Source organism: Rhamphochromis longiceps, linkage group LG11 (assembly GCF_057381845.1).
Source record: "Rhamphochromis longiceps isolate RC_006_pf linkage group LG11, R_longiceps_female_GT1.1, whole genome shotgun sequence".
Classification (NCBI taxonomy): domain Eukaryota; kingdom Metazoa; phylum Chordata; class Actinopteri; order Cichliformes; family Cichlidae; genus Rhamphochromis; species Rhamphochromis longiceps.
The window spans coordinates 6,927,103-6,940,198 of record NC_140567.1 but is presented as its reverse complement, the minus strand read 5'-3'; the positions used below and the strand labels follow the sequence as shown (position 1 = coordinate 6,940,198).

At 40.5% G+C, this 13,096-nt stretch overlaps 1 protein-coding gene across 2 annotated transcripts in view; it reads right to left on the bottom strand.

Moving 5' to 3' along the window:
- Nucleotides 1-2,509: 2,509 nt before the first annotated feature.
- Nucleotides 2,510-13,096, bottom strand: part of tgfbr2b (transforming growth factor beta receptor 2b) — a 47,513-nt gene continuing 36,926 nt past the window's right edge. For both annotated transcript variants that reach the window (XM_085422080.1, XM_085422081.1), the window contains 3 exons: nucleotides 11,718-11,859; nucleotides 5,125-5,252; nucleotides 2,510-3,662 (listed from right to left, as the gene is read on the bottom strand). In XM_085422080.1, the coding sequence (XP_085278206.1) occupies nucleotides 3,402-3,662; nucleotides 5,125-5,252; nucleotides 11,718-11,859 (531 nt within the window). In that variant the 3' untranslated portion in view covers nucleotides 2,510-3,401. The remainder of the gene's footprint in view (nucleotides 3,663-5,124; nucleotides 5,253-11,717; nucleotides 11,860-13,096) is intronic.

Genomic DNA, 13,096 nt, shown 5'->3' with positions numbered 1-13,096 from the left:
ATCCAAAATTCTTTGATTCTTTCACCTGTTTTCAGTGAAAGCCTCTAATAAGCAAACATACAGACATAGTTAGATTCTACTAGATGGATCTAGTGGAGCATTTAGAAGTTAAAGAGTCAAATAAGACGGGGTGAAGATCAAAACTAGAGCTAAAAGTGGATTAACACTGGACCTACTCTGCATTTGCATGTGAAAACTGCTTTTTTCTCAGCTCCTGACACCTTGTCAGGAGCAGTAACCACAGCAGCATTACAGCACAAAAAAATGAAATGTAGTACAGCTACGAATAGTCTGGAAAGGGACATTATAAAGTCTTATGAAGTGAATGGAAAAGAATTCTTAGCATGCAATTTTAAATTATGCTTGATTTCTTTTCACACAAATTTCTCTCAAGAATAGAAAACAGAGTGACACAAAAACAAGATGTGACTAAGTGACAAAGACAGATTAGGTGATGAAAACTTCTATACAAGTCACAATAATTTCTACTGTGAGCTCCAGGATGTTTTCTTTGTATACAAGGCTGACCAGTGTGCTGCTGCTCTTTGTGGATTTAGCAAACCAAATTCAATCGATGTTACAAGAGCTATCGTGGCGATTCTCCAAGCCCTACAGATGACAAAGTGTATATAAAGGTGGAATTTAATGACTCTGTGACACTGACATGAACACCGCTGCTGCTCAGCACTAGTCCAATATATTACATCACTGTTAACGTTACCACAGTAATACAAACTAAACACTTTAGCGGTACACTTCCTGGTAATTTGATGTAACCTTTGAATAACACAAAATTGTAAGACATCTGTTTGTTCTGCAGGTTGTTTCACTAAATTAAAAAACACAACTTCAGAACAATATCATATGTAGGCCCATTGTGTGATTAAAAATCCTGAAATAAATGAGGAAATTTAATATAGCCTGTTTAAATTCCTATGGAATTTTTCCCAACAGTGTTTCTATCCTATTCAATTCAATTCAATGTTATTTTTACAGTGCCACATCACAACAACAGTCGCCTCAAAGTGCTTTATATCAGCTAGACCCTACAATAATACAGTACATACAGAGAAAAACCCAACAATCATATGACCCCCTACGAGCAAACACTTTGGCGACAGTGGGAAGGAAAAACTCCCTTTTAACAGGATGAAACCTCTGGCAGAACCAGGCTCAGGGAGGGGCGGGGCCATCTGCCAGGACCAGCTGGGGAGAGAGAAGGAAGACTGGATAAAATACTTATGCATCATGGGAATCTGTTGCTCCAACGGAACTTATTGTTTCGGACGAAAACACGAACACAGCGTACAGTCGAGTCTTAATAGCTTACTTACAACTGGACTCGTCAGGCACTCTTTTTGGCTGCAGTGGTTATTATTTACATGCTTCCAGCTCCCGTTTCTGCTTGATGACAGCTCGTACTTTTCCTTTTTCTCCCTCCCTCGCTCACAGACACATAACGGGTATGGCAGTCCATTCTCCCTGCAGCACGGACTACACTGCCCATCAGGCTACATTTTTTAGCGCTATGCCTGTAGCATTCTGCCTATTAGCTTAGCACAACAACAACAACAACAACAACAAAAAGGCGCTCTCTCACCCAGGAAACACACAGTAGCGCGCGTCATCCTGTAACCATGGTAACCGTAACGCTGCTGCCTGGAACAACAGAACATAGCTGTCAAACAAAACCCAAACAGTCCTGACCTGCGACAATGTGAAACAGGAAAATACCGCCGTGTAATCCATTTATTTCAACAAAGTAACTGTATTCTAAATACCACCTTTTTAAATGGTAACTGTAACGGAATACAGTTTTTGTATTTTAAATACGTAACGTCAGTACATGTATTCCGTTACTCCCCAACACTGACCACTGTTAATCCATTTGTTTATACTGATGCATGTGCAGTGGATTAGATTTCTTTATAGTATATGAAAGGGAATCCTTGTATTGTCAATTGCAGAAAACCTCAACATCTCGGCATTGCATGCATATATAAATGATAAAGCTTTGCAGCCTTTGCAGTTAGCAACTAAAGAGCAGATATTTCCTCAGTTGTGGAGGACAAAGTCAAGCTGAAAGTGAAACAAACAGATAAGTAGCTCTGTATCTAAATAGGTCAGCTGATAACTAATGTAGTTACCATAACTTTGTGAGGTGGGGATTGCTCTGCTGCCTCTAACTGGTCAAACATGAATAAATCCAGCTTTCACTTTTAAATCATTTTAGTTTCACTTACCTGATCCAAATATATTAAAGCCTAAACCACTAAAATTACATTTATTGTACTTCTGACCCCAAAAAATTTAACATAAATTTACATATTTGATTTATAGTTTTTTGCTACATCTGGCATGTTTTGTGTAGTTTATTGCTTACAGCTTTTGATCTTAAGCAAACAAAAACATATAAGTGTGTTATGGCCAGAGAAAGGACACTGATGATGTAGAAGTCTCATAAACTAATGATACAGTTGGAGTTAGATGTGAACAAAACAGTCATAAAAAGGAAACATGACACAGTTTTAATTAACAGTTTTGAAAAAAAAAAAAATCAGTGTCAACAGAATCAGCATACAGATATATTTAATTCTTAAAAGATTTACAATATCTTACATATGGTACATATTGAAAAGCGGGATAAACGATCTTTGGCACACTCAGTTTCCTGGTGATACAGACAGAAAACATACACAGTTGTAAAAAATGCATCTTTATATAGTCTTTTGATCTCTGCATAAGCGCTGTAGAAGGAAGACTTTCCCTTTTAGCTTTGATTTGTCATCTGTATTACAGTTTATGTCTCTGTGTACAACGTGCTTGCTTATCTGGAAAACAAAGTTAAGGCATAGCTTGGTAGAAAGAAAAAGAACACACACATACATTCACACACCCACAGACACGTATTCCTTTAATTTCCTGCTGGTGAGGATGGAATCTGTAGCATCATTAGTGTTAAGGCGCTGCTGACAGTTTGGCTCAAAGTTGAACACACAAAGGCACTTTCAGGCAAAAGGCACGTTAGAGTACATAAAAACATCTGTAATAAGTAGTAGGTGGTAAAGTGCACACTGAATATCTTTGGTATAGGATGTATTGCCCAGTTTGTTTCTCGTGGAGAGACCTTGAAGAGAAGCCCGTCAGACTCGCCACGCTCAGCGTATCTCGAGAAGCTTCCAGTTATCTTTTTTGGTTCTGTAGCTACCAGCTGATTATGTCGAGCCACATCTTAAATGTGGCGAAGACCAAAAGCATCCAAAAGTTGATCTTTGCTGGGCTACAATGACAGATGACGCTGCGACTCACACTCGGCTTGGCTCAAAGTCCTACAAGAGCTGAGCTCCAGGACACTATTCAGAGTTTAGTCCTCAGTCCCATCCCAGGAAGTGGCATTTTTCTCACTTCTTGTCGCTAATGGAGCAGTCCACAGCTATGATGTTTTGTATTTCTGTAATTTTCACTTCCTCCTCTGGGATCTCCACCTCTACTGGGATCTTTAGTTCCTCTACAATCTTCTCCGCCGAGGAGCTCCGGCTGGACAGCTTGCCCATCTCGTCTTCCAGCTCAGAGATGCGTTCGGCAATGCAGTGTGCAGTGAGGCGGGCCTCGGGATCGTGGTCCCAGCATTCCTTAATGGTGGCACACATCACTGCCATGCCCTGTAGAGGGAGGCAGAGAGCATGTGTTATCAGATAGAAACTTTTTAAAAGAGAGAGAGTGCTAGGAGAATTCTACAAAAGCAAAGATGAGTGCAGAAATAAAACTATTCTATATATGTAGTTTTTATATCCCAGTGACCACTGAAATAAAAGTCAGATAATTCCAAGATAGTCACGGAATGCTGAGACTTGGTTAGTTTAGTTAAAACTTCTTACATATGAAATCAAATATAGTGGTTCTAAGAGAAGTTATAAATGTACAAGCACTGAAGTTAAAAAGCAAATTAAAAGCAACACTTTCATTATTTGGAAGCAGTGAACTCAGTCGGTTTTAGATGTTACAAATGCATAAGGCAGCTTTCACCTCATTAAACCAAAGTTTAGCTAATTGCCATTTTACAGTGAGCAGAGTAAAGTTGGAGGCACCTCTACTGGGACTAAACTGTTATTAAAACCAAACCTGTCTCCGTATTTAGAAGGTGGCTGACTGTAGCACAGTCAGCAAAGAGGCTGCCTGGAACCGCTGTGACTAAAATGGTTGTAGTATTTATTGTACTTCAACTTTAATGCATCACATTTGTTAGAGAGCAATGCTCTTTTTTTCCTTCTCTCACCCCAACCGGTCACAGCAGATGGCCCCGCCCCTCCCTGCGCCTGATTCTGCCGGAGGTTTCTTCCTGTTAAAAGGGAGTTTTTCCTTCCAACTGTCGCCAAAGTGTTTGCTCACAGGGGTCATATGATTGTTGGATTTTTCCCTGTATGTATTATTGTAGGGTCTACCTTACAATATAAAGATCCTGTGGCAACTGTTATTGTGATTTGGCGCTGAATTGAATCTTCCACTTATGTGACTGGCATTTATGTCAGCATTAACATGTCTCTCTGTCTCTGCTGTCTTCACACAAACAAGCAAAGCAATTTATGATTAGGATTTACCAAAAAGATTGATTGAATATAGGGAAAGTGTTAAATGCAAAACTGTTTAAAGAGCAAAGAGACGAGCCACAGCCTATGCTGAAAAATGTTTTCAAGTGTCAAAGGCCGGCTTTTACTCTTTTACTGCAAAAATTAGTTATTTAAACTTGTTCTCACTCCATTGTGCTTATTAGCTATGAGTCCATCACACAGGTAAACTAACTAAACTAAACCAAAGAAAAATAATAATAAGCATAGAAAAATAAATAAACTACAACAAGTACAATGTACAAAAGGGGATACATTATCGTATAAATTAGTTAAACATACTATTACATTCAAAATGTACACTTGTGTTATATAAAATTATGTGTGCAAAAAATCGTGACAATAGATACATATTTACTAATGTAAAATATGAAACTTATTTGAGTGTTCACACTCAATTGATTGATTGTGTTATTTTAATTTTCATCCTAACTTTTGTTCTACATTGTAGAAAGCTGCATCTACAATTTTAATTAGTACTGCAGTCTAATGCACTCACCTGGTGCCTGAGCCAGCTGTCGGGGATCTCAGGCCTCCCTCTGTCTCTCAGCACATTATCCTTCATGCTCTCCACACAGGGGTGCTCTCGCACTTTAGAGCCGTACGCCGGCTCGTAATCCTTTACTTCTGCAAAACACAAGCACAACTCACAGATCAGACATGGACTGCAGACCCTAAACTGAGCTGCAAGTAAACCACATCCTTCTTTACAGCCACTTGTATGTACCAGTATTTGTCATTTTCAAAATCTTGAAAGGTGCGTATGATGATATGTGAAAATTTTAAGATAAAGAAGAAAAGGAAAGAGAGGGAGAGGGAGACTGAGTGTGACAGGTGGCTGAGTTAACCTTACTAGAAAGTGCAAAAGCATCCTGGTATGAGGTCATTACACCCCAAAACCACTGAGCTTGAATTTCCACCCGAGCTTTGAGCCTTGTACGCTGGCACCAATAATGCTGACAGTGGGAAAGAATTGCTTTTATGAAGCCTTGGCGGGAGGAAAAATGCCCACTTTGGCACTCAAATGACGATCGTGTCTAAAAACAAACAAATCAGCTTCCGCTAACAAGCCATTATTTGCAACCTCAGAGCAAAGAACACCAAAATAACAATCGGTTATTTTTTTTACTCTTTTATGCTCAAAAAATAGCTGGGGTGCAGGGGGTGGAAGGGCATCATGTTGAAACCATGAAAAATGAAAAACAAGGCTCTGGGATTGGGTCCAAACCTCATGAAACCGAACTCACAACAGCTGCAGTCTGCCTCCAACCCCGGAAAGGAAGGCTCCCAGGATCTCACAGTTGCTGTGTAATGAGATACTAATCACTGCAAACTCATTTCTGTTTGCCCATCTGACACCGGAAATGATGCACAAATAATTAGCAAATAATCTATCCCTGGACGTCAGTGTTCTTATGCTTAATAACAAAGTGTTCTTCCCAACCTGTCAAACACTGGGTATTATTCTCTAATAAACTGTCATTTGTGCTACATTTTGCTGCAGTTTGCTTTTCTCTGTTCTGCTGCCTCCAAACCAATGGTCTTTGGAAGTCCATTTGATTCTAAAGGGAACTAAATCCTGACCTGGTGAGTCACACAGGTCACACTCAGTCCAGTGTCTGGGTGGATCTCTGGGTGTTTTAGTCAGTTGAGGCTGACCACATTTTAGACCAGGTCTAAATATCCTTGACTCTATTTGGGCTAAGTACTCAGTTTCCCTTTACATTCGGTCTCTCGTTTTCCAAAATATTAGTCATGTTTGGTTAAGTTTCACTAGTTTGGTTTGCAATTCTTAAACGCCTGCTGCTCAATGTTCGTTCGTGAACTTTCAACAGCCTCACAACCATTTAACTGGCACCTCTGAACCTTCAAATCATCTCACATTGTCTGCAACAGCACTTTAAGAACTTGGAAATTTTTCTAAACTTAAAGTGTATTTACCACCTTTGACCAAAGATGCAGTCATTGGTATGTCACTACCTATAGTAAAATCCTAAATTTCCAAACTCAATATCCTTTATGAGATACAGAAGTCATTTCTCAATATTTACCATCTACATACATTTTTCTATATTTTCACTACCTAAACATTTTTGGTACAGTATAAATTATGCTATACTATAATTTGCTATTACCGTTAAAACTACAGCTACAAATGTTACTCCCTTGTTTGTTTAAAATGACACTAGAAATGATGGGAGATTACATTGGAAGTCAAGGGCTGCATTATGAAGCACTACCAGAGCAAGCTAGGCTAACACACAGCTGTCACTTAAGCTAACCAGTGTTTTTTTCTGCATGTATCTTTAATAAAGGACCTATTATCTGAATAAGCTTTAGGTGATGAGTGTCAATTCCCCATTTTAAATTTATTTATGTACAGTGAGAGAGTGGAAACACGAATTCAGAAAGACCAGAGTTGAAGAAAGCGGCACTTGTAGCTGTTCAAATTCCCATTTAATCTCAAAGCACTTAGTAAATGTCTACATAGCTATGTATATTTCCATATCAACTAGATGCTTTGATGTAGTGGTTAGCAGAATGATGCGGTGAAATATATGATAAGTGATGCAGTCTCATATAACCACGTGCAGCCCTGCTGCTTATCCTCAAATACAGGAAGTTAGGAGGTTGGGGTAAAATCCCGCAGACAGGAAACTGGAGGGCTAGGATTGGGACTGTGCAGAAACGCTGACTCTACAGACCCACACTTCCTGTTTTGACATGTGGAAGTTCCCTCAGTTTTAGTATTTTAAAACAGGACCCAGCCGGGCATGGCCCATTCCCTGCAGGGCTATTTATGCCAGGCCTGGTATTGTCCTCAGCTTTCTGCTGTTTAGATCTCCTGCTGTGGAGCTGGTATAAATACCACACATTTTCCTGGACTGCATACAGCTGAAGCACAGAGTTGAAAACAGAAATAAAAAGAGGTGGAGTACCTTCTAAACATCAAGACATCACAGAGTGGAAAAGGTCCTATTTCATGCTCCATTACTGATTTGGCTCTTGTACACTTGTCCTTTTTCTGTGAATGATACATGGGGACTACACGTGCGGTCTACATGAGGCGGGGCCTGTTTTCCTTCTCTGGACCTTTGAAAAGCTATGAGAAGAATTTCATCTGAGAGGAGATTTCAAAAGAGACTGCAACCAGAGCTTCAGTCTCACTTTCCTCTTGCTGTCTGGGGCCCGCAGTTAAAATCCCGATATATTCAATCTAAGTGCTGGAAAGTGGTTTACGACAGTTTCCTTTTCAGATTATCTGTCTGAAACCTTTGTGGCCTGAAGGTTAGCAGAAACCCCGTGGCTGGCTACGCTGTCTGGGATCTGCTATCTCCAGACAAACATCTCCATGTTTGGCGTTTGAGAGATTTCAGACTCTCGAGAGAAGTATAACATGAAACTGATCCCACACTGATGCAAAACAAACTACATTGCAAGAAATGAACCTGCGTAAACTCTAATGAACCACACTGTCATCGAAACAAAATCTCCTCTCCACAGAAACAAAGAATCCGCCCATCTCTAGAGAAAGTTGTGGGCTGAATTCCTGTGGCAGGTTTGTGGCTAGCACTTGGGGTGCTGTGAAGTTTAATGTCAGTGCTGTTAGTAGTACTTTGATTGGGGGGGTTACAAGTTGAAATAGCAGATTTCCTCCAAATGAATACCTGAAACTTAAAAGAAAGAAGCAGTCAGTCCTATCTTCATGTCTGTTCTCATTTGATTGGTTTGTTTGGAATTACTGTATTCTTCAGCTCTTTGTCTGTTTAGTCTTATTTGACTTGTCTTTTACTGTTATTGCTCTTTATCTGCGTTATTTTTATTTTAATGGGTAATTTAGTATCTGACCGGAGATGACACACTTAGTTATCTTGAAATGTTTACACTCAGCTGCCAGTTTATGTAAGATACACTTAGCTAAAAATAACTAAAAGCTATTTAGAGAATTTAGAGAAAAACAAAAGAAAAAAAGCCACCAACAGAGATGTTATAGTAATATAAAATAGTATATTGCACAGCTATGACATCAAAATTATGTGGCGCATGGACCTGGGTCCTTTGAGGGTGTCCTGTGGGAGTCTGTTGGTTGTAAGACTTAAGTGGGTCAAGCTCATTCTCCTGCACCTGGTGCATTTATTGTTCACCCAACCATCCATTTCCTACTGATTATACATCAGTTTAAAATGAGATTCCAATGCAAGGATGCTTCATTGAATTAAACACCTGTTGCTTCAACTCTTCTCTTCTTGTGTGTCTCTCTCCCCCTCCTTACTTTGCATCTCTGATAAGAGGGAGTAAGACATGAGAAGAGGATGAGAGGAAAGGGAGGACATGCAAACTAAGAAATGAGAAAAGGGGTATATCTTAAGAGTTCCACTTCCTGTGGAAATGTTGAAGAAAATATCCTGCTAGGGAACATGGCGTACCCCTGTTGTTGCCAGAGGTACAGCAACAGTTAGAGGGGTGTTAACTGTTAAAGAAAGCAGCACACATGTATCCAAGATTTCCCAGTAGAAAATTGCATTGTAATAAAATTGTAAATATTCTTCACCGTACGTGTAATTTTAAAATTAGTCACAAACTAAGTCCTACACACTCAGTGTCGAGAAATTCTTCAATCTAAACATCATCAGGGCAGGATTGTTCTTAAGGGCTAACCACGTTACTTTTAGCTAAACGGGTCGAATGAACTGGCAACTGAGATTACAATAACCCTACAGTAATTACAGAGAGTGGTATCAGTCTTGTCTAAGGTAAAAAGTGAGCGTATTTCCAAAATGTTGATCATTAACTTCTGTGTTCTTTTAGCTTTTTATCAACCCCTCACCAGCTGCTGCTAATGGCAGTGTCCCTACATGGCCCACAAGGCTTTTGCTTGGCATGGTGCAAACCTTTCTCCCTGCTCCATTTACTCTGCATAACCCTCAGCTCAGACTGAACATGCGGGCCCTGCTGCGCCCTGCAGGCTAATTCAGGATAAGTAAATAAAATGCTCAGAGACCCACGGAGAATGTACTATAAGTGACCACAACAACAATGCCAGAGCAGGGTAGTATTTCGATCCACCATTCTGACCCCTGTTGTTGCGGTGGAGACAGAGGAAATACACACACACACACACACACACGCTCACACACACACTCCCAGATTGAGACATGGAAACAGGATGAGATGAGGGCATCTGTCTAAGACCTCCATTTCTGTTCCACTGTCTCCAGGTGACTCTCTTTACTCTGAAGAAACACACACACTCTGTGTAGACAGAGGAAATAAACACACACACACACACTGGAATGTGACTGTCTCATTCTAAATATCTCAGACTGTCTAGAAAAGCCCAAGAGACAGAGGGAACAACATAAACCACAGAGAGTCCCTCTCTACTCTAAGGAGACTGGAATAAAACACACAAAAACAAATTTGTGTGAGCTGTACTTCATTAAAAGGTCCTCTCTAAGATTTAAAGTCTATAGTACAATCTAATTTTGCAAGGTGAGAATTACTGATAGAAAGATTTTTGATCAAAGTGGCATTAATACCGGACTCACACACCCTCATGTGCATAAGAGCGAAATGATTCCCTTCCAGCACTGAAACAAAACTGGTGGTATCAAAACTCCCTTTCCTAATTGTGTGCGTGTTTAGCTACTGTAAGGTAGTAGTGTGTTGTTGTGTTGTTGCCCTACAGATTGTTCCTTGTCCTCGATTCTCGTGATCTTCCACTGACATTTGAATTGGTGGCTTAAGAATTGCCTTTCTGTTCTTTACTGATGATTTGGTACTATTCATTATACAGCATGCAGCCAAATGTGAAACAGCTCGGTTGTGTGTCACCGGTTCCCTGTTTAGGCCACGAATATCTGATTGCTTGGACTGCAGTTCATTGCTTGGTGGATTAGGAGTTTCTATTTCTATTTTTTTCAACTGGCAGAAAAAGCAAGACAAGACCAGAACAAGTTTCAGGGATCTAACTGTAACCCTTACACTAAAACCACATTCTGAGCCTCAAAAATAAATTAAAACACACACACACACACACACACACACACACACACACACACACACACACACACACACACACACACACACACACACACACAGCTGAAGCAGGTACAGTAACCACTCCAGCTCTCTCCCCCTGATTTCCTGCCCAAAGAAGGGCAACCGCACGGTTCAGATTGTCTCCCTCACACATCAGACATTCCTCAAATTCCTGCTGCTAAAGCTGAAGGTTGAGGTGCAGTGCAACAGATGAGGCCATCAGCCTCCTTGCTGCCCCCATCAAAAACAAAAGCCTAACAGTAAACAGTAGTCCTGAAACTACTGTCTACACCAGGGGTGCCCAATCCCGGTCCTCGAGAGCTACCGTCCTGCAGCTTTTAGATGCATCCCTACTCCAACACAGCTGAATCAAATGAATGGCTTTTTATCAGGCCTTTGCCAAACACGATGGCATGCTGAAGAGGTAATCAAACCATTTGATTCAGCTGTGTTGGAGTAGGGATGCATCTAAAAGCTGCAGGACGGTAGCTCTCGAGGACCGGGATTGGGCAGCCCTGGTCTACACTATGTAGGTCTCACACACACACGGTAGCAGTTTCAAGCAGCTTTCAACACATTGGCCTTCAAACGTATTGCGTGAAGTCAGCTGATTAAAGTGACCTTTTCCTTTTCTTTTAGTAATTGTGACGTATAGGAAATAGCCAAATACTTCCAGTTGTTTCATGACTGAAGGGACATGACCGGAAAGAAAGGAAGGTAGAAGATAAGCAGTCATTTTTATGACATTGCATTACACACGGCACAAACTGAGTTAGACCTCACACACACCTTCATTATGTGACATGTTAACATCATTCTGCCCAACTGCTTCTCCTGCTGAGCTTGATCTGACAGGCCAAAACTCACAGAGCATGCTGTCACTGTAGAGTCATCTCAGTTGCTGAGACACTTCACCTGAGCAGATTTGTTTTATTCTGAGAGTGAGTGTGCGCTTATGTGTTACATTACATCATACTTCCCACAGCTTGGTAATTACTGAACACGTTTGTGTGTTTACATGTGTGTGCAGTGTGCACTGTGTGCACTGACCTCCAATAGCTTCACACCTTGACGTCATCTCCCACAGGACCAGAGCCATGGAGTAAATGTCAGTCTGCTTGAAAGACTCGATGTTCTCCAGATTTAGTCGGGCCTCCAGCACCTCTGGTGCCATATAGCGCGCAGTTCCCACCTGCCGAACAGAGGCAGCAAACAGGGGTTAACACACAAACAGGCACACCCAAGCATTAAACAGATTATCACCTTATCACTACACTGTCTCTCAAAGCCTGATTAATGGTGCTGGTGCAATAAATCAAAGCACTGGCTCAGTGGCAGAAGACCTGACTCACTCCTCGCTTCATTCAGAAACAGGTAAGAAAAAGAAATGACATTTGACATCATAAAACAGAGAGATTCTAGTCTAGCCATTCATCTGTTTGATGTGCGCTGTTAAATTACACATAGTAGCTACTGCACTGTTTGCTCCAGACAACTTTCAATGTTGCTGTTATGCTGCAGTGTTTCTGTATACTCCAGATGCATTTCTTCACAGCCAGACATGGAACAATATATATTTTTTGCAAGTCTGCAGAGTCCTACATTTAATAGTCAACCTCCAAGCCAAGATCAACAAGTTGTCAAAGTTTTAACTAAAAGCAGATATAGAAAATTAAGTCTCAGCTGAAGACAAACTCAATTCAAGGTCACGTCCAAAATAAAGATCTTTAGCCTCACGTTAAATCACAAGTCAAGACAATCAATGACTTCCAAGTCAAAATCACAAATTCCTGTCAGGAGAAATCAGTTTGAGTTCAAACCAAACAAGATTAAAGTCCAATGTTGAATTATTTAAGTATTATTTCAAGTCTCAGCTTAAACTCAGTGGCTTAGGTGAATATTTAGAACATACTCTCTCCCAGTTTTTACTGAAAGTAGAGGGATACCATTCTCATCAAGTCGCTGCACGTCAAATCTAATAGTTTGCACGTCTTTGCAACTGTATGCTTGCAAATCTTGGGACTCTTTTGATTTTGTAAAGTAGAGTTTGGAGTCATCATGGACTGTAATGGAAACGTATAAGCTGAAAGTGAAAGTGGAACAGTTTTCTGCCTTTAAAAGTGACGTTTGTGCGTCAATCAAAGTCAATTAGCATAACCGTTTTGCATTCCATCTACTTTCCCACGAGTAAAACGGTGGCTTGTACTGTTCCACAGTAACCCAAGCAGTAATCCAAATGGCTTTGAGTTTAGATGTGCAAACTGGTCAAATAAGCTAGCTGACTGTATATGCAAATTCATTCTTGCAATGCTAATGCAAGACTTATGTCCTTTCCACCACAGGTACTCTGTCAGTTCAACAGCTTTGTAGTGCATTTACATGCATTTGTTCCATTAGTGCTTACGATGAGCATTTTCCAAATCTGTCTT